At 50.2% G+C, this 25,413-nt stretch overlaps 1 protein-coding gene across 3 annotated transcripts in view; it reads right to left on the minus strand.

Moving 5' to 3' along the window:
- Positions 1-4,228: 4,228 nt before the first annotated feature.
- Rrbp1 (ribosome binding protein 1) overlaps positions 4,229-25,413 on the minus strand; it is a 65,699-nt gene continuing 44,514 nt past the window's right edge. For 2 of the 3 annotated variants that reach the window (XM_029554621.1, XM_008850269.2), the window contains 20 exons: positions 23,626-23,778; positions 22,698-22,816; positions 21,312-21,465; positions 18,467-18,605; positions 17,169-17,338; positions 17,008-17,042; positions 13,773-13,863; positions 12,757-12,849; positions 10,762-10,854; positions 10,598-10,681; positions 10,377-10,466; positions 9,702-9,794; positions 9,506-9,577; positions 8,833-8,928; positions 8,173-8,256; positions 7,198-7,293; positions 6,443-6,526; positions 5,993-6,091; positions 5,337-5,480; positions 4,229-4,782 (listed from right to left, as the gene is read on the minus strand). In XM_029554621.1, the coding sequence (XP_029410481.1) occupies positions 4,744-4,782; positions 5,337-5,480; positions 5,993-6,091; positions 6,443-6,526; positions 7,198-7,293; positions 8,173-8,256; positions 8,833-8,928; positions 9,506-9,577; positions 9,702-9,794; positions 10,377-10,466; positions 10,598-10,681; positions 10,762-10,854; positions 12,757-12,849; positions 13,773-13,863; positions 17,008-17,042; positions 17,169-17,338; positions 18,467-18,605; positions 21,312-21,465; positions 22,698-22,816; positions 23,626-23,778 (2,028 nt within the window). In that variant the 3' untranslated portion in view covers positions 4,229-4,743. The remainder of the gene's footprint in view (positions 4,783-5,336; positions 5,481-5,992; positions 6,092-6,442; positions 6,527-7,197; positions 7,294-8,172; positions 8,257-8,832; positions 8,929-9,505; positions 9,578-9,701; positions 9,795-10,376; positions 10,467-10,597; positions 10,682-10,761; positions 10,855-12,756; positions 12,850-13,772; positions 13,864-17,007; positions 17,043-17,168; positions 17,339-18,466; positions 18,606-21,311; positions 21,466-22,697; positions 22,817-23,625; positions 23,779-25,413) is intronic. The other variant, XM_008850272.2, reaches the window with a different exon arrangement.

Consider the following 25,413-nt stretch of genomic DNA (forward strand, 5'->3'; position numbering starts at 1 on the left):
CAGGCATGACACCAAACCATGTAGAGATGCACAAACAGTTGAACTTAGAAGTAGCAGTATTGGCTTTATGTAATAAAGGAAGCATTTGTAACTTAATCTCTTGTGTATTATTTGTTTGTGAACTGCGAGTAAAGGATTTGCCTTCCCTATGGGTGAGTCCATCAGATTTAGCTTTACTGATCTAATAGGATTAGGATCATAGCTCACTCTTCTGCCCCAATGAGAATGTTTCTGTAAACATTGGGCATCCTTTTTCTATCCCAAATGTCTGTCTGAAGACCAGGCTTAGGGAGGTGAAACAGTAAGTTGTGCTTTCATCAGACTCTTTCAAAGTTGTCCAGAGGGGCTGGAGAGATGGCTCAGCAGTTAAGAGTGTTCTTGCAGAGGACCCAGGTTCGATTCCCAGCACCCACATGGTGGCTAATAACCGTTTATAACTCTAGTTCCAGGGGACCTGACACCCTCTTCTGACCTCTGAGGGCATTCATTGCATGACACAGGTGCACCTACCTACATGCAAACAATACACCCATACACATTAAAAAAAGTCCAGAAAAAGTATGCTGGCTGCTTGCCATTCTTCAACCTGAATTTGTTTTCTCTATGCAAAACACAGCTTTTAGTGACCACAGCAACAGGCCCTGTGTAGTCAAGAACCAACCCTGTAGGTGGGCCAGGTTTTGTCCAGGGTCTTTTAGGACAGCTTCAACTTGTGTGTGGCTGCCCTGCCATCACCACAGCTGTGCTTCAGAAGTTCAGGCGGTGTAGGAGTCATCTGTGCCATGAGATGGGTTTTAAGCAGTTTGTGAATGCGTATCTCCCAGTGCTCCACTCTTATTCCAGGAATGGGGACAGTGTGATGGTTCCTGGAGCCTGTTTATCTTTTGTTGGTGTCCTTTGGGAAGTCTTACTGGATACCTGAGGTTTGGGCCACCAGTTGTGCTAACAAGTACTCCTTCAAGTGGGTCTACTGCAGTTTAGGTTTATGTGTCAGCTGGCATTGATAAGGAACAAAACTGGCAAGTATAATTTGCTTATAGAGGACAGATTCAAACTCAAAAGGATTAACATACTATAAAAAATGTGTATGTGGAAAGCAGACTTGGGGCTCATTCTAGTGGGTACTTTTGGTTCCTGAGAAAGGCACATATTAGGCCAATACCAGCAGAATTCTGTCAGAACTGTCTGAGGTTTGCTACCTCAAAGAATTATTAAAATCTGGGAAAACATGACTTGTACAGTATAGTCAAGGCTGTCTCAAGCCTTACTATAGGCTCCCTGGGTCTGGACATAGAAGGTACTGCTGCTGTTTCTTGACAGGCTCACCCCACTGTGGACCACTGGAGAGTGAATCTGCTAAAGATTCCTTTGTGATTTGGAGCATTTTTGAAGTAAATTCTAGAACCTGGGTTGGTTGGATCTTAGGCTGCCACCAGAAGCAACACCCAGTGCACGATGGGCATGATCCAGAGGAGCCAGGGATCAAGGGAAGGGAGGCTTCAGTCACTCAAGCTGCACAGCAGCCAGCAGAGGTCAAGTAGCTTACCTCTAAGGCTACTTGATTCGTAAGTGGCAGAACTGATCAGAAATTCTGGTGTCATGGTTTCTGGGCCTAGCTATCCCTGCCACTCCTGTGGAGAGTTCCAGTTTGATTTGAACACTTGGAATTTAAAGGTTAGGTTTTACAATGGAATGTGAAAGGGGCAGTATATTCTTTTAGGTCCTGAACTCAGACCCAAACCTGAAGAAAGCTCAATGAGAACGCTTATGTGGCATGCTGCTAGAACTGTCTGAAAGCCTCACCTTTACCTCCTGCCCATCACCATCACTGGTGCTCCTGCTATCCCTGTCCTTGCTGCACTGCTTCCTTGTCCACGTTCTGTGCAGGCTGCCTATGGGGCCATACATTTTGATGTCATACACCCATGCTCAGAGCAGGAGACTTCTCAGAACAGTGGTCTGGATGGTAGGGCTTCCAGCTCAGCTGATGCTAAGGACCACTGGAGTGTCAGGGGATCTCTTGGGGTCTTCTGAAGGGAAATGTTGAGGCAGCTCTGGCATTGCAAAGTACAGCAGCCCCAGGCAAACCCAGGCTTGGGGAAGAATAGCCCTTCCATTCCTGCCTCAGCCATCTGTTTCATCTCAAGTGACTGAAAGCCAGCATTGCCTGAATGAATCTGCATACATTTGCAGTTTTGGTAGACAGTAAGTTTTGACTAGCTAGGCTCTTGGGTTTACCATGAAGAGGGTGGTGGTGGTGGCAGCCCTTGTTGGCCTCTTCAGTGTCTGCCAAAGGCAGTGTCTTTCTGAGCAGCTTTCCTCTGCCCCATGGATGTAATCTTTAGAAACAGCTGGGTGACCCCAAACTGCAGGAAGCAGCTAACCCGAAATGCCCAGGCCAGCCCCTGCACTATTTGTCATCTTGCCTCTTTTCTCAAAGGGTAGACAAGGCTCCCATAAAGGCTTGAGGATACTAGGGCTATTGGTAGGTGCAGTGGTCTCCTGTCTGAAAAATGACCACCGGCCCAGTCCCCATCCCATTCCTGTGTCTTCAGAGGTTATCCACCTAGCATAGGGGCTATTAGTTCTAGGTCTACAGTGACAATTTAGTGGTACAGGGCAGATTTTGCTATTCCCCATCTACTCACCAGGGTCTCAAGCCATTGAGTTTGTGTAAAGCTAACAATTTGTAGGATTCTCTCTCCCTAATCCTCCCCTGCCCTCCATCCAGAACCTGTCTTCAGCTCTGAGCCTTCTGTTGGACATGCACAGGAAGCAGGTGATTTTAAGTTGCTAAATTCCTGGGGCTCAGCAGTGGCTACTCCAGGTTTACGACCTTAATAAAACAAGCTCTTCCCCCAGCATTAACCTATCCAGGCTACATGAAGTTTATTTTCGTGGGGTTCAGTTCACCTCATGGATGACAAGAGTTCCTGTGAGCCAGGCAGAGCTGGGTTCGTGACTGCATCATGTATTCCTTTCTTCCCATTGCCCCTTCACTCAGTCTCTCGGTCAAAACCACAGGGCCAGCGTCTCGAGAGCTGTGGGCTCCCTCTTCCCCAAAGCCTCTTTGAAGGTTCTACAGTAAGTATGATTGTGATTGCTTCTCTCACCTTGCTTAAAAATCTGAATGGCTCCTTCTGCCTTTCCCTGCCCTGGTGAGCCGAGTGACCTTAATACCTTCTCAGCCTCACCTCTTCCCCACATTTCTTTCCTCCTCTGCAACCGCTGTCCCCCAGCACTCTTTGGATCCCCACTATCAGCACTTTCTCCAGAGTGCGCACTGGATTTCCAGCCCTTTGTTCCATTAACACAGAAGTGTCATGTGGCTAGCAGCTCAGTGTTTCCTAAGTCAAGGCCAGGCTTGGCCATGTGGTCTCAGGTATAGTGCCCAGACCTTGGCAAATGGTATGGGGTGGGAAGAGGGGACAAGAGGACATAAGCACAGTGATGTTTCTTAAGTTTCCTTTGACAGCTACCCAGGAGTACCACCCACCATACTAAGGTGTCATGGGATACAAATCCCAGAGCAATGTGGGAACCCCATCCTCTAGTCACACCCTTGTTCAGTACTCCATGGGCCAGCAGCTCCCCAGCCAAGTTCAGCCAGCCAGCCTCTGAGGATCTGGAGGCTGACAGGCACCAGAATAGGAGATGCTTAGACCCTCCTTTCCTTCCTAGTGGCTCATACCCCACTGTGCCAACTTTTGTTTTTTGAGACAGTCTCCCAGTATCTATACCTGGACTAGAACTCACTGGGTAGACCAGGCAGGGCTTGATCTCACAGAGATCGGCCTGCCTCTGCCTCTGACGTGCTGGGACTAAAGGCATGTGTCACTATGAGGCTTGTGACAATTTTTTTTGCATAAGCTCCAGGTTTCCCTGGACCGAGTTATTGCAGACCAAGGGCTCCAGCCCTGAGGTCACAGGAAGTCTAGAATGGCTTCTGCCTGAGGTTAAGTGGTGGCTACACCACCCTGAGAACCCCTCCTGAGCCCCAGCTGGGACAGAGCTCCCATCTCATCCCTGCCTGGTAAGCAATGGAGCAACACTGGAGAGGGGTCAGGCAGGAAGCAGGAGGCTTCACTTAACTCTGCAGAGGTGCAGGGGCCCTACTTTCAAAGAAACCCACATGTGTGTCTGTCTCAGGGGACAGCCCCCCTCTGGTTCTTCCTCCAGGGCCCAGCAGCCAGATGGGGAAGTCCCAGAAGACTAGACGAGACTGCAGTGCCGGGAAACACGTTGGTTTTAATGGCATCAACATCCAGGCAGTCACATGTCAGTTCTGTTTAGCAACTTCCAGGGGTTGAGCGGCTGCAGCTTTGCTGGGCTGGGCTGGCCTGTGGCCCTCCAGTCTGCTCAGCAGCCTCTGAGAACTCACCACCTGGTCTGCTGCTTCCCAACCTGGCCCCACTGAGAAATACAGACAATTGCATTGATTGACATAGATCCTGAGCGTCCTGGCCTCCCAGCACACCCTGGTCTGTCAGTGTTGATGAGGGCTTTGGCGTCTGCTCGAGGTGGTCCAGGGCCGCTCCTGGGAATAGTGTTTATCAAATGTGACAAAGGTTCTTTTACAGACTGGGGGTCTGGAAGATTTAATTCTCTGGTTCTAAGAGACTTGTCTCCAATGGCGTCTTTCAGAGCTACTGGAAGTTGGGCCTGGATAACGCTGTGTTGGTTGGTTTATTTGTAAGGAATGTGTAAGGCATTTTGGTAAGTTGAACGGTTTGCAGAGGAGACTCAGACGGAGGTGCCCTCTTTTGAGCTGCTGCCATCCTCCTGTGAACAAAGTAGACGTGTGAAGGAAAGGCCAGGCAAGGAGCCAAGGCTCAACCACTTGTGCCATGCCCAGAACCTGCAAAGCACTCCCTCAGCCCTACAGGCACTTCAGAGAAAGCAGACCCATCAGCCTGGAGACCCACAGCTGACTCCAGAGGCTGGAGGATGCAGGGTTAGGGATTGGTGGGATCCTATGACTATGACGCAGAGCAATGTGAAGCACTGAGTGTGGCTAAGAACCTATGGTTCTACAGGCAAGGGACTGGGGCCAGGGTGAGGGGCCCACACAGACTGAGACTGAGGATGAGCCAGCAGTGAGCGTATTAGCTCCCAGACTGCCAAGAGGAACCTTAATTCACTGGGTGCTAGACCCTGTGGGCTGATACTCTGTCCCTAACGTCCTGCTTTCTTGGGGCTCCTAAGCACCTTGCCCAGCTTTCCCGCTAGCTGTGACTTCTGCCCCACCTACTGAGGGACAGAGTCAATCTCAACCATGGACCAAGTAATTGGCAGCCTGGCTAGCCTTGCAGTCTAGCCTACACTAAAGTACTCACTGTTTTTTCTAGCTGTTCTCGTAATTTGTTCACTGTGTCCTTCTCTTTTGCCAGCTGATCCTGGGCTGTCTTCAAAAGCTCCTGAAGTTTGGTGGCAGCATGTGCCAGGTCACTTGTTAACCTCTTTTCTTTTTCTAGTCTTTCCTGTGGGTCAAAGGGTTGAAGATGGTCAATCCTCATGTGATAATAGGAGCAAGAGCCCCTAGCTATGCCCATGGGGCCCAATCCCTGGAGATTAGAGCCCTCTGTGGGCACAAGGAAGACATCCGCTCACAGAAAGAAGCCTAGGCAGTGCTGGCTGGGAGAAAGAGCCTGTGCTGACAGTCCTGCCTGTGTCCTGTTGCCTTCCGGTGCTGTTAGGACAGCTTCCTGACCTGGGCCCATGGCAATGGCTTACTCTGTACTGCCCAGTGTGGAGGCTACCTACATTCAATAGAGCATTTTTTTAAAAACCAGACCTTATATTTAAATAATTAACACTGATTTGAACCTGTGATGTAACTTAGTGCTATCAGTGTGTCTTCCCACAGTGTGTGACAAGGGAAGCCAATGCCTGGGCTGGGCTCTGTTTTCCCTTAACTGGCCCCACCACTCCAAGGCCAGGAGTGTCCACAGCTTTGTAGCAGTCCAACCCCTACTCCTGCTCCATTCTCTACCTTCAGCTGTGCAGCCTCCTCTGTTCCTGAAGACTCCAGTGGGCCAGCAGCACGGAGCTTCTCCAATTCCTCTTGTAACCGACACGCTGTGCTCTGAGCCTTGTCAGAGAGGGGACAGGTCTTGAGTGAGAGGCCCAGCACTGAGGGTCCAGGGGCCTCCCCAGCCTAATAGGACAGCAGCTGACATCAAAGCAGGCTAGACCCACATGAGCAAGGAGCCTGGAGATAGTCCATGAGCATCTAGCCCCTCAGGAACTTTCCAAAGGACATGGATACCCATGTAGCTCTTGGGGCAGCCTCAGCACCACTGCTTACCTGCTGGTGCCCCACAGCTCCCCAACCAAAGTGCCTGGTGGGAAAGCTGGGGAGGGGCAAGGATGGCTTTGCCACCTTGTCACCCCCAAGCTGAGAGCAGGTAAGGGTTGAGGGCCACCAGGCGCAGGGCCTCACCTCCTCAAACTCAGCTGTGAGTTTTTGCCGTTGTGTCTGCTCATCTTCCAGGATGGCTTCTGTCCGCTCCAGCTGTGTTTTTAGCTATGTGGAGATACAAGTGTGACTGGAGAGTCTGGCACAGGACCCTCTGAGGGGCAGACTAAAGCTGGAGGCTCTGCCTTCTAACTGCTCCCTGCCCTGGGAAGTCATTCCCGGCACTCCCTCCTCTAGGGAGATGGTGCGCCAGCACCAAGAGAAAAGCAGGGAGGTAAAAAGATGCTGAGGGCAGAATTACAACCTCAGGAACCTCTAACAGAACCTACAAGGTGGAAAGACACTCCAGAGCCACGAGGCAAGCCTACAATAGGGACCTTGGTGTCAGGCCCCTACCTCCTGGCAATTGCTCTTGGTAGATGTTCCTTTGGTCAAAATTCTCAGCAGCTGATGTCCTGCTTAGCAATGCCAAGCAAGGACCACAACTAGAGGCAAGTACCCTTCTGTAGCTACAAACCCAACCCCAAGCTACAGGCCTGTCCAGGAGTCCCTCCCCTGTGTTGCAAGGGCCCCTAGCCGCCCTGACTGGACACCTGCTCTTTGCTCCATACCCTTCTCACACTTGAGATGCTCCTCATCCTGAGGAAGCAGGATGGAGAGGGTAACTAGTGAGTGGGGACTGGGAGCAGCTGTACCCAGTTTAGTCAGCATAGAGCTTTTCCTCCCTGCACACCATAGGAAGTTTGGGACACAGCTGAGGACCACCTCATCACCCTAACCTTCACAGGGTCCTGTTCGGCTGGAGGGACAGCTGGGGACCCAGCCATGTCACCATCCTCTACGTGGCTCTTCATGTCACTCAACTGCTGCCTGACCTGAAACAGGGAGGGTGGGTTTGCGCAAATACATAGCCAGTGGCATGCACACCTCGAGCGCGGCGCGCACGCACGCACCCACACACGCGCACGCGCACACACACACACAGCGCCCGTGCTGGGCTCAGCGGGTGCTATGGATGCTAGGCCAACACACTAGACCTGGTTTCCTCAGAGGCAAAGCTGCACATGTTTATCCCAAATGTCCAAATTTCAAATGCTGACAACTAGTTCAAGGTTTTCGAAAAGAAGGTACAGAGTGACCTCTGTGAAGCAGGATGACCTCACCTGGCAAAGCAGTTGGGACATGGGATCAGACATGCAGTTGCAAACTGGTCAAGCCAAGTGGGACTATGAGGCTGCCTGCACAGTAGAACGCCTCATGTTTGTGAGCAGGGCTCATCCCTGTCCCCGTGCCTGGCAGTGGCCAGTGGGAGCAGGCTGTCTTGCATACCTATGAGTAAGACTGAAAGGATCTGAACTACCACTGAAGCCAGGAAGATCTGCAGAAGGCAGACCTGCTGAGAGCTCACGGGATGGATGGGCCCAAGCCTCCTAGTCTTGTGATGCCAGGGACCCTATGTCCCTGACTGCTCATAGGTGATAAAATGGGCTAGCAAGGAATGTATGCCCCTACAACGCTTTGACTTGAGCAGGGCTTAGGGCTAGACCACCCTGTCTCTGGCAGACACAAGTCTAGCTCAAAGATTTGGCTAAAGTGCAAAAGGCCCCAGGAAGCCTGCTCCACATGCTAAGGCATGGCATGCTCTTCTGCTTAGCTACAGAATCTTTGCATGGATGTCAAAACATGGCCAGCAAGTTCATTTTATACACATACCCCATGCCATGCTCCCTTGCCCAGGACTTATGTCGACCTACCAGGGCAAGCTCATTGCTCTGTTTCTGGGCTTCACTCTTGGCTGCATCCAGCTGAGACTGAGAGTCTAACAGAAGCTGCCTCAACTTCAGCAGAAAATAGCCAGGCAAAAGAAAAGAACAGAAAACCAATCCATGAGTCAGTACCTAAATCTGGGGGAACACATCCATTTACCCAAGCTTGGGAGATTTGCAGAATGGGATAGGCTACCTATAGTTACAATTTCCTTTAGGAAGACTTGGGAAGTATGGTGCATCCTGGCCTTCAGAAACATGTGCCCATCATTATATTATCTCTTGTTACAGAGCAAAAGCTGGAGATCAAGCCAGGACTCCAGGTGCCAGACTTGGGCATTTTGTTCCTGGAGTCAGACTGAAATCCAGTACCAGCTAGAAATGATACCAGCAAGCCAGGTAGAGAAGCCCCCTGCTCAGGGGCCATCTAGACCTTAACAAGTCACTTTCATGAGGCAGGCTTTGCCCCTAGGGCTGCCTTTCTGAAACTTGTCCCCATACACATCTCAGGACTGTCAGTTCAAAGAGGAATCAGAGCTTCAGGCAAGTCTGAAAACCTAGCTTTTAAGGATCCAGTTAACAAGGGCTACTCTCAAAGGGTAGAGGGGAACTGGGGATGACCTGGGCTCCATGGAGAGGTAGACTCACCCCTGCCACCTCTTTGGCATAGTTTTGACACTCCTGGCTGGCAGCTGCCATGTGCTTTTCCAGCTCTGCCTCCAGCAATGAGGTATGCTCCCTCACCTGGACAGAGATGGACATGCACACCCATCAGAGCTGCTTGGTGGTCAGCAAGGGCCCTAATCATAGCAAGTGAGAATGATGGGTACCAAGCCTGGCCTCTGGGGTATGTTAACTATGGGGTAAACTGAGGCCAGTAAGAAAGCAATCCCTGGCAAAAGAGCCCCTTACTGAAAATGGAACCCAAATTCTAGGCCTCTTGGGTCCTAGCATGTTCTCAGGCTTCAGGAGTAGTGGAGAGAACAGTTCTTAGATATACTGGCAAAGCTTGGTACAAAGGGCACTTTTTGCCAAGGCCAAGGCTTACTGCAGTATCTTAAAGAACAGCAGGCCTCCTTGAGCATGTTCCTTTAAAGGCCGTAAGCAAAAAGGCACTGCTGGCCAGGACTACAGAGCACATGATTCTCAGACTGCTAAGGACAAACAGGACAAGAGCCCCAACTTGAGAGGAGAGTCTCCTCAGACGTGTATTTCATATGGAAAACAAGGGCCTCTGTAATCTTTGTATGGATGTCAAAACACAAAACGCGATCAGTAAATTCATAGGACAAGATAAAGCAGCTCTCAGAGATCCACATACCTGATCTGAGCTTTCAAGTTCTCCTTTTAGCTTTTCCACAATGTCTTCGAGATGTTTCACTGTAACCCGTGACTACAAAGCAAGGGGAAGGCCCCACACGTCATAAGGATCTGAGAGAACTCTCAGACCAGCCCCAGCTCAGGGGCCCGACCCATGCTGTGCTACCAAGCCTTAGGGACGTGTGTTGGCCAGCTACCTTGTGCAGCTCCTCTTCGGCAGCGCCCACCTTGGCCTTCCACACACGCTCCTCCTCCTCCACGCTCTTCTGCAGGTCTTTGAGCATGCCCTCCTGGGTGGGGGGAAGGAGACAGGGACGACACACAGATACTGAGGCAGGTCCTCTCTTTCCTTAGCCTGCCCCACAAACATACACTGCATCTTCCTGCCCCTGTGCAGCTCTTCAGGGACTGGCCGGCACCTGCCCTGCTGACTGCTGGTCTAGGCAATGAGGTCTATGAACCCCAATGAGGTTGCAAGGGCTCTTGTCATTACTAGATTTTACCTTGATGCTGACCTCGCTGGTGTTCCAAAACAAGGAGACAGGACTGGTCAGAAAGTTGGAATGGCTGGAGCTGGCACTATTCTTTGCATCAGAGGGCTCAATCCCAAGTCACCCCAAGCCTACCTTATCCTTCCCCACACTGCCTGCCCAGTCATTCCTTGTAACTGTCTCACCAGCCCCAAACCCTGAACTTGCCCTTCTCTCCAACTGGGAACAAAGACCCAAGAGCTTTGTCCATTCCTTTCACCATCAAGCCAAAGAAATGATGCCCAGAGAGGGCAAGCGGGCCACTTGAAGTCACAATGAGCCATGCCATCTCCTGTCCCACACACCCCAGCAACAGCCATCATCAAGGCTGTCCTTGCTCACCGTCTCTGCCAGGATGGTGCGGTACTGGTCACACTCAGCCTGCAGGGTGGTCTGGGTCTCCTCAGCCTCCCTCAACTTGGAGACTATATCCTGAGGACAGAGGAATGAACAGGTGTCTGTTTACTCCTTTCTCTCAGCTACCCACTGAAAAGACTGGGCGCCAATTCCCAAGGACAGGAGGGCTTAGGCACTAAGGACCTATGCTCAGAAGCCTCACTTACCAAGGAAGGCTCTAGGGAAGCAGGTGGCTTCTTCAGCAGCTCAGAGCCCTTCTCTTTGACTTCCTGTAGCCACTCAGCATAATTCTGCAAGGAAATAGGTATGGTAGGGCCAGGATGTTCCCTGGCAATAGTGGGGAACCTGGAGCTACCCTCTTCTTTCTTACCTGGTGTGCTGAGATGGAGAGCCCTGGGAACAGAGCCAACAGAGCCTCCTTGGTCTGGGCCTCAGTCAGACGGAGTTGTTTCTCTGATTCCTCCTGGAGGGGCAGGAGAGAGGAGGGCAGCACTGAGCCTCTGCCCCCAGAAAGTCCCGTCCTAGCTCTACATGGGAGGGACAAGACGCAGAAGAGAGGCTGGGCTGTTTGGTCTGTGCAGTATGGATCCTGAGCAGACATAGCTATCAAAGGGCAGGACCACAGTTGCCCCGTGCCTCCCAGCAGACACTCAGGTTTCAAAAGTGCTTCCCTGTAGGAATGGACATGGATGTGTAGGGGCCAAGCTAATGTATGCAACGAAGGCAAGGACGAGAACACTGGAGGCTGCATGGCATGATGACAGCTGGGAACTGTGAAGATGCAGTAGCAGAGCAGCCCCTGTGGCCACTAGGGTTAGGGCTAGTGGGAGACAGGAACAGAGGCTGGAGGGGCTCATCTCCAGTTACCCTGGAGGAAAAGGAGGTTAAAGTCCCACTAGGCAGGGCTAAACCAACTCAGAGAACATAAGGAACATGAACAAAGTTTGACTCGCGTTGTGCTGAGCCAGTCAGCCCCCACTGGCCTCCAGAAGGAGCAAGCAGCAAACAGGGTGAGGAGGTCCACCTGCCTCACCCTTCCAAGTACTGGAGTTACAGGCATGCTATACACCATGCCAGGATTCAGAAACCTGATCTTAAAATACAAGATCATGACAAAGGGAAAAAAGCATGACAAAGGAAAAAAAGCCAGAAGAACTGAAAGGGCCATGAGACAAAGCCCAGGACTGCAGCATCCCCTGTTGACATAACTGTGGGGTGGATGCATAAACAAAGTTTCATCTAAACCTGAGACATTTAAGTAAGACACACTCTACCAGCAGCCCCATGCCATTGGGCATGGCTTGCGACCTGGGGTAGCATAGGGAGCTCTGGCTGACTTGGAGCTGATGGAGGGAGAGGGTATCTGGAGAGTTCACGAATCTGGCACGCCAGATACTCAGCCTCACAACAGGGCTCAGGAGTAGACTCAGAGCTGACAATGCCCTTTTTTGGCTCAGCCAGTTACAAGCAAGGTCTCTAATCTTACGCCAGACCACTTGATCCTGACAGATGAAGGCAAGCCACCTGAGATGTGAGGCTATCCTCTATCTCTATCTGCCTGTGTGGCCACAAACAAGTCAAGCGACAGCTCAGGTAGCAACTTCTACATTTGCCACAAGCTGGCCAGATGGTCTCAGGTCATTTCTAGGGCCCAAAGTTCAAGAATCCAGGAATCTGATTATAGCTCTAAAGGTGTGGCCAAAGGCTGCTCTTCCCTCTAACCCTTCCCAGGTCCCTCATCAGATACCGTCAGACCTCCTGGGAGGACCACGGGTCACTATAAAGCTCACACTAAGGGGACAGACATTTTCTCTGTGTGAGTGATGCTAGGAAGACACCTAGAAATGTATGATGGAACTGAGGTGGGCAGGGGCTTTAGCTGCCACTGCTACAGGCTATGTCCCTGAGTCAGAGACATCATGCTGCTCCTGGACAGTCCAGGGTCCTACAGGACTTTACTCCCCAAGTGCTCACTGTTAAAATGGTTTCCTCTGAGACGCATCATAAAAATCACACATGATTTCAGAGGGTCCAAGAAACAGGCAGGAGTATTTCAAATAGCCCAAGATAAAAATAGCTCAAAGTCCATGAAGCTGGCACAACCCTGAGCTTGCTCAGAGTCTATACCAGAAGAAAGGCAATCAAGAGTATGCATTTCTTTCCTCCATGAAAAGGGGGGCGGGGGGAGCGTGACGATGACTACAACATGGGACCTTAGAAGATACTGAGTTAGATATAGGAGATGCTCTGAAGTCAAGCCTAACCTGTCCAGTTTGTGTGTTTCATGGGGTTTGCTGAACCAGCAGGTGCTGCTGATCCAGCCTTGACCTGACTAGCCAAGTCTGAGGATAGGCAGGGCTCTCACCTTGGTCTGGGTCAGGAAGTGCAGCTTTTCCTCGCAGGTCCTCTCAGCTAAGGCCAAGGCCTCCATGGCCTTCCAATTCTTCTCTCGTAGGTCCTAGGTGGGGAGCCAGAGAAAGTCAGCAGCCCCCAACTACGTCAATCATAGTCACTAGCTCCACAGGCTGCTTCAAGCTGGTCTCAGCAAAGGCAGGGCCCACAGAAACTCCCTCAGCCCAGACCAGGGCACTTTACAGAGCCTGCCAGGGATAAACTGTCCTCTCCTTGACCTATGTGCATGTGGCCTCTCCTGGGAAGCACTCACCACAAGGCCCAGGTTTGTGGCCCAATGTGGTAGTGGTCAAGGCACAGTGTGACGAGGTGGGCACCCTTTCAGGAACAACTGGTCTGAGAAAGAGGGAGGGCTAGACTGTAACTTTAGAGGGAAGAAGTTCTTGCCCGTAAACACAAAGTGCAGCACTGGTAGAGCTCTGGCCCTGGGCCTCCCTTGGGAAAATTCAATCTCTGTGTGGGGAGCAGCCTGGGCAACCAGCATGCCCTGGCTCTGTACAGGGCAGGTATAGGCACAGGAGATATGGCCAAGGTCCCACAGCCTCAGTAGAGAGGTACAGTGGCATGTCACCTATCCAGCTTCTCCATGTCCTTCTGGCACCAGCCTCCCTACCCTGACCTGCTCAGGGGGACCATATGCTCTGGGCCAGGCCAATTCGCATGACGAATCCCCATTCCGGGTATGGCTCCATGCTCAGGTATATAACACAAGTTGACCCAAGGGCAGTCTGCCCTGTGACAGCTGGTGGACTGCACGAGAGTGAAGAGGTCAGAGAGGTGCAATGCATAGATTGTGAACCCTCAGAGCAAACGAATACTTGGAAGAGAGGTGGAAGCAAGGCCAGGGCCTTGCCTTGAGATCTGGGGTGGGCTACACAGCAATGTCTTCAGGCAGTTTTGAGAGGACATTGCCCATAGCCTCCTCTCTGCCCCCTCTCTCCTGCCCAAGCTCAGGCACCCTCTACTCACATTGTTCTTCCCTTTCTGCTGCTCCATGGCCTCCTTGAGCTCACTGGTTTCCTTTTCCAGACATGACACTTGTGACTCCAGCTCCTTTAGGCTGCAGGGACACAGTGAGGTCACTGTCTTAGCTCCAAGGATCCACATCTCTGCCCAGGCACCTGGCCCAGCCTGAGGCCCCTCCTACCTGCCCAGGCACAAGTTTTCAGGGAAGCCTACCCAGTTGCTTAGCCCCCTACTCTACTCATCCAGTGTGCCAGGAAGTTTCTAAGACATTCTTTCTTTTAGCCTGAGTCCGGCCCTGGCATCACGTAACATGTTAGCAAGCAGGTCCTTCCCCATGGCCCATATCTTGGCCCTCAGAAGTGAGATAAAGACTCATGGCCATTCTGTCACTTTACTCACTGGGCACCACTGCTCTCAGCAGCTCTCAAGAGATCACTGACTTTTAATCTTCTGAGACCCACAGGCTCCTCCTCTTCAGTTCTGGGCCCTGGGATTTGAGGAATCAGCTAAAGACAAGCCCCGGACATTGTGGGATGGGTAAGATGTCAGTCCCCATCTTTCCAGGACTTCTTTACAGATGCAGACCTGCTGAGCTTCATCCTCCATCATCCAGAAATGAAAGGCTCATGCTGCTGCAAAGCTATACTCAAGGCTCTTAGAAAGCAGCCTCAAATGGAGACCTTAAAGTGACACCTTCTGTATTAAGATGCAGAACAAATGGCAAGACCCAGGGACCTGCCAAACCTGAAGTCCAGATATGGTCAATGGCAGCCTGAATCAGCACCTTGAGCCACTCTGAAACACAAGGGGAAGCCTGGCAAAGGGGAACTGTCACCAACTTGGGAAGCAGGCTGCCACTGCCAGCCAAAGAGTAACATATATACACAGGTCTCTTCTGGGAGGCCATGGGTCAAAGGCTTTTTGAAAACCACCACTCTAATAACAATAAACATAAAGTCAGCATGTGCCAAGCAAGTGGCCATCCTGACCACCTTACCTGATAATAGACTCTACCTAGCACAGCTTCGTATTTTCAAACTGAACAGTGTACCTGGCCTTGAAAAGTTGACTTTGTGACTATTAGTTTCAGGCCCATAGAACATTAACTCCGCTCTCAAAGCTCTGCTGCGATCCTTCAGACACTCCCTCAAACCCCTGCATTATACAAGAGTCTTCTGGCAAAATGCCCCAGGAGCATGCTCAGAAGAACAAGATCCTGAAGAGGCAGAGTTTGCAGTCAGTGGCAAGGACACACTGGCCATCACCCCTGGCAGTTGCGGCCAAGTTCCAGGACATCTGGGGTTGATACTCCTCTCTAGTGGAGAACAGGATGGCCCACCCCAAGCAACTTACAGATAAGCTGTTTCAGAAGGAAATCAATCAGTTTCTGTTGGACATACCCACACGATGCAAAACATTTAAAAATCTTATTTCGAGCCAGGCGTGGTGGCACATGTCTTTAATCCCAGCACTTGGGAGGCAGAGGCAGGCGGATCTCTGTGAGTTCAAGGCCAGCCTGGTCTACATAGTGAGTTCCAGGACAGCTGAAGCTACAGGGAGACCCTGTCTCAAAAACACCAAAAAATAAAAATAAAAAATAAAAAATCTTACTTCGAATGTGACTTCATTATCCTAGTAATTCACTGTGTGATACAAAAATTTGAGGTGCTTCATTCTGAGACAATGTCTTGTAGCAAAGGCTGGTAGTGAGCTTGTGGTCCACCTACCTCACCCTTCCAAGTATTGGGATTACAGGCATGCGATACCATGCCAGGATTCAGAAATCTGATCTTCAAACACAAGAGCAAAAACTTAATGAATATAATTTCTCTATCCTGATAAATACCACCAGGAGAAACAAGGTTCACCCATGCATTCTGAGAAGGCAGGCAGGGAGGGTTGGGTTCTGACTTTTTAAGTGGGCTGTTGATTTCCTTCTTATGTGCTCAAACTAGAGCCCAGTGGATACTAGGGGACACGGTCTGTGGCCAAGGGAGTTGCATCTGCTTCGAAGCACATGGGGAGACAATTCTATGGCAGCAACAGCCAGAATAAGGGATCCTGTTGGCTGACAGCCTAGGACCCATCGAGAATGTGCAAGGAGATGAAGGCCATCCTCCACTCCGCTCTTCCACATGGCTGCTCCAGGGTCCCAAACCTGTAGGCATCTGCCCTAAAGGTATGTGATCATAAGGCCTTGACTTGAGCTGACCTACCCAGGTACTCTGGTCTTACAACAGCAAGCAAACAGTCCCTGAGCCCAGCCTAGCATGGGCTGCTGACACTAAGGGAAAATAAGGTCTGGCCAGCAATGAAGTCACTTCAAGACAAAGAAAAAAAGACCTGTGATGTGGTGAGCTCTAAACTGTTCCAATGCTCTCTTAACCTGTGATCCGAATAGAAAGGGTAGACCATGTCCATTTCCTCCTTTGATTTTCCGACTTCAGTCACTAAAATCCCTTGAACCTTGCTGACAAAGAAAACCTCTAAATCAGCCAGTCTTGCCACTAAAGCAGATCTTTCCCCCTGCTGAGGCATGTTCTACCCTCTCCAAAATGAGTTTGGTCCTTGAGAGTGTCACCAGAGCTCCCTCTCAGAGTTTCAATGTGGTTTGTCCCCAGGGGCTCATGCTTCGGAAGCCTAGTCCCCAGTGTGATAGTATTAAGAAGTAGTGAGATCGTTAAGAGGTAGGGCCTATTGGGAGGTAGGGGGTATTGCCTTAAAGAGATTGATATTGGTTTCTCAGAGTGCACTGATTCCTGTGAGAACAAGTTGTTGTAAAAGAATAAACCTGGCCTGTGGCTTTCTGTCTCACCATGAGAGTTCTTACATGTTCTCCTGCTATGATGCCATCCACCAGATTAGACAGCCAAGAAGGCCCCTCACCAGAGCCAAACACATGAGACTGTCTGACCTTGGACTTTCTGCCTTCAAAACTGTGAGCTAAGTAAGCCGCTTTTCTTTATAGAGTGCCCAACCTCATACATTTTGCTATAACTATGGAAAACAGACTAATACAAAACTCTTGCAAGGCTGCTTTGTTTCCCATCAGGTGTCAGCCATCCTCCAGGTTACTGGAGAAAAAGGTAGGAAGGGGTGTCTTTAAAATGGGCTCTTCCCCCAAGAAATCCAAGCACCCTACTGAAAGTCCCAGCTCCCAGGAGCTAATAGCCAACTTGGGCTAAGGCAAGGGAGCAGGAGCCCTGAAGCTCTTACAGCCCTCTCCTTGCCAGCTTACCGGGTCTGCTGCTGGTCGGCCTCAGCTTGACTGGCCTGAAATAAAACACAGAAAGCTCCTTGGTCTCCACGTGGCTCACAAAACAGCAGCTGGGCAAGGTGGGAGGCCCTTTGTTCAGTGGAGTCCTCCCTCCCCTCAGGTTGGCCCAGGAAGGGGCTGACCTGGGTGTCTTGAGCCTGGCCTGCTTCCAGAAGGGTCTCAATAGAGCGGATCTTCTCTGTGAGCTGTGAGTTCTCTGCCCTGGCCTCCTTGAGCTGCCCCTGGAGACTATTCAGCTCCTCACACTTGGTCTTCACCTCCACCTCAGAGGATTGTAATTTGCTATGCAGCTCTGTTGCAGAAGGTCAAGGAGAAAGGTCAGGGGCTGGAAATACCAGGGTATGCACCCTGGCTATTGACCCCTCCTCCAGCACATACAAAACACCAATGGTTCCTGGAATCCCAGGCTGTTTGTTCTATGTGCTCCCAGGCCTTAAGACCCGTTTCTGATCAGTGGGGCTGCTGAAGAAAGGCATAGCCTGGCAATGGCATTTTTGAGGACCACTAGGATAAATGAACCACTGATGAGAAAATGATGACAATCCATAGCAGAGTTCAGCAAAAATTGCTGAAAATTCATTCTCTAGAAAACTCTAGCTGTGTCCTTCTTTGTGGGAGGCATCCTCCCTTCTTGAGTGATCTTATTAGTCCCGCAACCCAGTTGGTTCAAGTGCCTCTGACACTCACTCTCCCCTAGGCCTGAACTCAGGCTCAACCCTAGGCATTGCTTCCTGCTGCAAATGAAGTTGTAACAAGGCAAGAGAAATCCTGTATCCCAACCTCCGAGGTCTTCCCATCCTGGATGCTGTCTCATCTTGCCTCACCTCTCACTCATTGCTGAAGCATGGGGACTCTACACCCACCATGTGTCAAATCTGTCCCTTTTCATCAGCACCTCTGTGGTCACCAGGCCAAGTCCTGCCCTATTGCCTTGGCCTAGACAATGACAGGCACCTCATCACATCCCTGTTTCCTTGGAGCCACTGCTACCCCTAAGGCCCATTTTTTACCTTGGACCACAGTGTTGAGAAGCATAAGTAAATGAAACTGTGTCATTTCCCTGCCCCAAACCTTCCTGTCACATTTTGCCACTCACAGGAGGGTGACTAAGGCCCTGCTCCTCTATCCTATACCACCCAGCAGCCTTCTCATTCTCGTATACTTATTTACAAATTCAAGTTCATTGCTCTCTCTGGGCCTTGTACTGGCTGCCTCCCATGCAGGGCTGACCCCTTCCCTCATTCAAATCTAGTTTAAACATCACACTTTCTAACTCTTGTTCAGCCCTGGCAGGTTCCACCCTGTACCAGGTGGATAGGATAATCCTGCCCTACTGTGCTCTGGTTCCCACAGTGGACCAGGACAGTAGGCAGACTCCTCTGCGCTCTACTGGAATGAGCCACCAAGACTCTGTACTTACCTGCCATTCGCTGCTGCTGCTCCTGGGCCTTCTCGGCATCTGCCCGCAAGTTGGCCTGGCTGGTCTGTGCCCGGCACAGCTCCCGGGTGACCTCTTCGAGGCGCTTCTGGAGAGCGTCTTCACTCTCTTTGTGGGACACCTGGAGAGAAGCAGGGTGAGGAAGGCTGTGAGGAGGAGAGGAGCCCTGGCTCCTGTGATCTAGACAAAGCTCTTTCTATGGCTATGCTATCCTTTGGGGTCTCTGGCTAGTCTGTCAAGCAGCTTCAGGGCCAGCAAGATGGCTCAGCAGGAAAAGGCACTTGCCACCAAGCCTGATAATCTGACTTCAATCCCTGGGACCCACATGGTGGAAGAAAAGAACTGACTTCTCCAAGTTGTTCTCTGACTTCTACGTGCACACTGTGGCATATGCGTGACCCTCAACACAAAATAAAATAAAATTTAAAAAAGAAGAAACTTCATGTCCAAATGCTCTTGAATCTAGACAAATATCACTCCAGCCAGCACCCCTTCAATGAGAGGAGCAACCAGGGATCGATACTCATTTCCTTCTCCCTGCTTGAGTTTCAGTTTCCCGAACAGAAACTGAAGAAGCAGGCAGTTTGGGAGGCTCCCTACTGCAGCATGTGTCTATATACAAATGAGCAGGGCATACAGTTAAGGTCCCACATACAGCACCTCTAGGTTTTTCATTTAAAAGTTCAGCCACTTGAAGTGACAAGTGTTCAACCATGTTTGATCCATAAAATGGCAATTTTGCATTGTTCAGTCTGAATCTCATAGATGTTTCCACATCAATACAGAAAGGTCCACCTCGGCCTTGTTTAAAGTCACAGAGCTTTGATGTGCCTGATGTCCACTGTTTCCCACTGAGCAACAAGCAGGCCATTCTCATGTTTGGTGGTTTCAATCAATCCTCCCCGGACCATTTGTCAAGCATTCCCACACACTGGGCTCCTGGGGAGGAAGTGCTCATCAGGCCCTTTGAAGAACCTAATCCTGCAAAGGACCAGATCTCTGCAGAACTCAAGCTTGTCTGAGACACAGCTGGGCAGAGAGGCCAGTCAACAAATAACGCTGATTAACTAAAGTAAGGTTCCAAGTCATGCCTCAACCCCTTTAAGGAGCGGCCAGAATGAAAATGTCCTATTTCTTTCTCGTTTATGGCAGTGGCTGCACAGTGTGGAGCAAGGCCAACCGCTTTACTGAAATCCACTAAGTCAGAGCTGAGTCTAGATCTAGCACAGTGCTTACCAAGGATGTGCCCACCAGCTGCGGAAAAATATTTTCTGAACGGGAAAATTAGGCCTGGCTTAAGGGTAGGCAATGTTTTCTCTGCACTAAAATATGGCAGGGGGTCAGTTCAGCTCCAAATGTGAGGAACAAAAGAAAAGAATGCCAGTGCTCCTTACAGACAGACCTGCTTCTCTTCTGCCTCTCCACCATGGCAGGAGCCTGCTTCTCTACCAGTTCTAATATCCTCATAAGTTCTGTCACTACTGATAGGGACAGGGCAGAGACTTCGCCGGCTAACGCCACCAGCAACCTATCTCTCTGTGTTTCTCTTTTAAGAGGGAGAATCCAGTTTGGACTGCAGGAAGGCTGCATGTTTTCTACTTATGACCAACATTAATTAGAGTACTGTTTCAACAGCAAGCAATCACAGAAACGCTCTTGTCTGGAGAAATCAAAAACTTGGGAATTCTAATGGAAAGTACGTGCACACATCTTGGGACCTAAGGTAGCAATGGCAATTCTTTTAAGCTTGGAAGCCAGTCACATCAAATAATTTCAAAGGTCAGTTCTGTGTTAGGTAAGCTGGTTAGAGACTTCTATAAAACACTGCTGAGATTCTAAACTTTAATCCATCCACCAGGACAAGGAGCCAGCAAAAGGGCCATCAAAGGGCATTTTATACTTCCTTCCTATCAACCCTGAGAGATGGCTCCCAGGTCAGAGTTGGGGCCACCTCCTAATGCCTATACGCTGGGATCCCACCCAATAGGCCTTGCCTGCTCTGGTCCCTGAGGTGCTGACTTGCAGTGAAGGGGCTACAGGTGAAGGAAGACTAGAAAGAGGCCTTTTCTACAACCTAAACTGCAGTCTTGTGTGGCTCATCCCCACATCACACTGCAGGACAGGTGCTTCTGTCACACCCAGGTACAGAGGGGAAGCTAGACTCAATGGTGACTGTCTCAGGTCAGGTCAACCCATCCTGACACAAGCCATCAGGGGCATCAGAAGCCATCAGACCCACAGGTTGATGAAAGCTCTCTGGATATTGCCCAGCATGTTATGGGGACAACCTCCCTCTTTCTTAGAGACTTGGCATGCCCTTGAGAAAGCAACTTCCAGGCCACAGCATCTATAGCTCACTAGTCACTCCAGGGATGCAGCAGCACAGTGGGGACAAGCATGGGTGAACAAACACAGCTCCAGAGCTAGACTCAGAGGGCTAAGTCCTGCCTCTGCCATGTCCTAGCCATGTACACTTAGGGTAGTTGTTCAACCTTTGTTCCACAAGCTTCCTTGTGTAGGTAAACTGCAGACACCAAGAGGTAGGTATAACTCATAGGGTAGGTTACAATGACCATTAGCTGAGCTAATGTTTATAAAGTGCTTATAATGATACACAGCACATAGAACCACTGGATGCTAACTATTGCTCCTACTAACAAGACTAAAGTCAAGGGTTTAAGCTCCAAGTGCAGACTACATTTTCCAGCTGTCAGTACTTGCTGGAAAGGGATGAAAGAGTATGGCCATGCAAAAACCCTGGCCAGTCCCTCACTATGCAGTCAGGTTTGGTGGGCAGCAAACTGAGGTACCTGCTACCTTTACTCACCTGCAGCTGTAGGACCTGCTTCTCAAATGTGGCTGTCTTGGCTTCCAGAGCCTTCCGCTGTTGTTCCTCCTGCCGGGAGGCCTCTGACTTCTCCACCAGCTCCTTACTGACCTTAGTCAGCTCCTGCCGGAGCTTTGCCAACTCTGCATTCTGCCTGTAAGACAGTCACCAGCCACCACTAAAAAGTGGGACAGAGATTGGCAACCTGTGTCTCCCCTGGCACATCTACTCTTTTGTAATTGAGTATAGTAAGTCTTAGCGCCATTACCAAAGCATCTTTTCCATGTCAGCCATGTGGCTTTTGGTGTGGGTTTTATTATTTGCTTTGTTAACACAGTATGTAGACCAGAGAGAGCAAAAGGCAAATGTGCTCTGAAGTAACCCGTAAGAGCCCCTCCCAGACACCACTCAGCCAGAACAAAGGCAAGACATTCTTCTCCTGCCACAGGTGTAAGTGACCTCCTTTTGCTCCCTGCAATGCCTGGGCTTCAGCCCACAAAGTCTACATGTCTCACTTCACTTCAGACAGGACAACTGTCAGACCAGGGAGTGCCTCCTGAAGGCACTGATGGCACTTGTCCTGACTCCTTATTCTAGCAGATGACCCGAGAGGTCATTTGAAGCTGGAGCCCAAGGCACTTAGAAGACAGCACCTCCAATGCTACACTTCAAAGTGAGTCTCAAGAGGCTGTGGTGGCACATCCTAGGACTTGGGAGGTGGAGGCAGGTGGATCTCTCTATGAGACTGAGGCCAGTCTGATCTACATAGGGAGTCAGCTGTGGCTACAGGGAGACCCTGTCTCAAAAAACAAAACAAAAGCCCCAATAAAACAAACAAAAACCCCAACAAAACAAAAAACCAAAGTGGGTCTCAAGACATAAGAACATCTAGAATTTCAGGAAACTTGTTGAAAGGAAAAGATGATGGCTGGAAACCCTCCCTCCCAGTGTGAGACTATCCAAATGGCTAGCTCTGTCACTACCTGTTCAGGGAACACGTGAGACAAGCCAAGGAGACAGGCCAAAAGCAATCATCCTCCATAGGAAGGTAGCCCTGTGTACCCATGAAGCCCATATATGGCTACCACACCAACCCCATACCCAGAAAGACACTAGACTGCACCTGCCACAGCCTACAAGAGACCCTAGGGAACATGTCCCCACAGCTCTGTCACTACCTGTTCAGGGAACGCGTGAGACAAGCCAAGGAGACAGGCCAAAAGCAATCATCCTCCATAGGAAGGTAGCCCTGTGTACCCATGAAGCCCATATATGGCTACCACACCAACCCCATACCCAGAAAGACACTAGACTGCACCTGCCACAGCCTACAAGAGACCCTAGGGAACATGTCCCCACAGTATCTGTGTGGGACACTCAGCTTACTTGCTTTCCACCTGGCTGGTAGCCTGGTTCAAGGCATCCCTCAGGATAGAGTTCTCCTGCTGTAGGCGGGCCAGCTGCGTGTTGGGGCCATTCTCCAGCTGCTCCTGAAGAGTCCGGATCTGAAAAGTCACCACAAGCACATCAAGTGCTGATTAGCGATACAAAGAGAACTGACTCTGAACCAGGATCAGCAAGGTCACAGACCAGAGAGAATGTTCTGGAGGCTCCACCTGCTCCACAGGGACCCAAGTCAGGAGTATGCCATAACGCAAGGATCCTAAACACTGTACCACCATTCCAGTGTCAGGGGCTCAGAGTCAAGTATGGACCCCTTTCCCCATAACATACCTCTTCTCTCCTCACTGTTCTCTGCCTAGCACCTTAGACATAAACATGCACATCTGCCCGAGGTCACACAGGCGTACTATTCTGAGATAAAGCACATGGCCACAAGCCACAACTACCTCAAGAAGAGCTCATCTCTTGCCTTCTGAGCCTACACGACATCCTCTGATGAGTCAAGTACAGGTTTCAGAAGTGTCAGGCTCTAACGATGAGGACCAGTCTGGACAGGCAGCAGCGTGGTACTGGTCTCCAGCACCAGGCTGAAGGTGTGATGTTCAGTGAAGTCTCTTGTCTTATGAGATCTTCCCAATCACACATAGAGGCAGTGTAGGCAGTATCACTCCAGGCTCACCTAGAGACTGAAAACCTGATCCTTGGGTACCATCTGAGGTAAAACTCTTGCTAAAAAGTGTACTTTAAAATGTATTTTATATCTTCCTTTTTACTAACATCAAACACTTATAAAAATATCCAGCCAAACACAACAGCTGCTGACCCCTCTGACAACCTCAGGAGACTTCCTCAGCCCTAGCTCAGGCCTCACCCTCTGGGTCCCCACAACTCACCCTTTCCCTTTGCCTACCTTGCCCTGCAACTGTTGCACCTCCTTCACATGCTCCCGGTAGCTGGCCTGCATGCGAGCCTGCATAGCTTCAATCTCCTGCTCCTGGGCTTCCAGCTGCTTCTTCACCTTAGCTTCCCCAGCTGCAGCCTTGGCCTTTTCTGAGGCCATCTCCTGGGAGGAAATAGATGGGGGTGCTGATCAGACAGATGAAGGCAGGGTCAGATTATTTTCTTGAAAAGCATTCAAAGATGGTGCTCCTGGTTTTGTCTGTCTGGGCTAGAAAGTGAAGCTAGGTACTGCTACTAGTACCCAAAGCAGAAATGATTGTGTTGGCACCTTTTGGGATCTGGTCACTTTCTGGCATCACTCCCCAGGCTTTGTGAGACCCTGTGAGATATGAGCTTCCAAGGCCTGGAGAGTGTCCTGTGACTTGCCTCTAGATAGAAACTAGCAACTATACTCTGACCCAATACTTACCCCAGCAGAGCCACTGTACTTACCCTACCTCTGGCCTAATACTCAGGAGCACATTCTCTGGCTAGTGTCTGAAGGCCTCAGGTTCCTTAGCTACTGATCAGAGACCCCCATTTCCACCAGGCCTCATGTTCAGGCACTGGAGCAGGCACACAATAGGCTAGTCCAGAGTATGGCTTCGAGACATGATGACAAGGCCTGTGGTGTATGGAAGATGACAGCTAGAAAGGTTTTTCAGAAGGTTTTGATTTTCTAGTTCTGTAACTGGATCCTGGCCTAGATTCTTCAAAGTCACTCTGGGGCCCTGGACAGAAGGACCACAATGGAGCTCTCAGGGGTGGCCAAGCACATCAGCCCCTATAGCAGTACCTACACACTGGACATCAGCTCTGCCAGGACTTCCCACATGTGGGAGGCACAGACCCTGCAGACACGACATTCTCAGTGCATCCAGGTCAGGCCTTTGGTATGGCCCCAGGAGAGACCTAAATAAGACCTCTTTTTCAACTATATAAATATTTCTACAAGGACAAAACAAACATAGAGGGGAACAGAACATGAAACACAGAGCCTATCGAGCTCACTGGCATCTGGTGATGATTATGGTAAGAGGAACTGCCACATGCTCAGTGACATTCTCTCATATAATCTAACAGTTCTAGGCTACGAGACATGAGACAAGAATGAGGTAAATACACTGGCTCTACTAGGATATGATGGTCCACATTTTCAGGGGCACAAGAAAGAAAAAAAAAAAAGGACAAATACACAAATAGCAATATTTAACTCTCAGGGGTACAGACTTGGGGTTGGACTAACTAGGAGCTAGTGAGAGGGCATGAAGGGTCCCTCTAAGAACAGATCAGCAAAGCTCCTCCTTAGGCTGTAAGGAACACAATGTGCTTAGGGGATAGAGGGCCATGGTTGGACATGGCATTAAATTTCCTGACTCAAAGCAAGACCTACACTCTAGAAGGTGAAATGGACATTGAAAATCAAGGACTATAGCCCTGTAGTCCACACCCAGGAACAGAGTCTACTGTCCCAGTCAAGGACGGGTTGGATATGCAGCTAGACCTGGTCAAAATGTCTGAGAACTAGCTGCCACTTTTGAAATCATGTCTCACAGCCACCTCTGGGAGAGCTGAGTAGCCAGCACAGCTAAGAGCTCTTACTCTCTCAGACCTGACAGCCTACCCTTTGTGAACATGATCTCAAAATGGGAAACAGCCAAGGTAACAAGTCTCTATCAAAGGTTACAACCTCCGCACCCATCATACCTTAAGCCCTCTCTCAATTAAAGGATGCAGGCACAACTAATTATCCAAGGAC

Source organism: Nannospalax galili, unplaced genomic scaffold (assembly GCF_000622305.1).
Source record: "Nannospalax galili isolate Female #2095 unplaced genomic scaffold, S.galili_v1.0 scaffold245, whole genome shotgun sequence".
Classification (NCBI taxonomy): Eukaryota; Metazoa; Chordata; class Mammalia; order Rodentia; family Spalacidae; genus Nannospalax; species Nannospalax galili.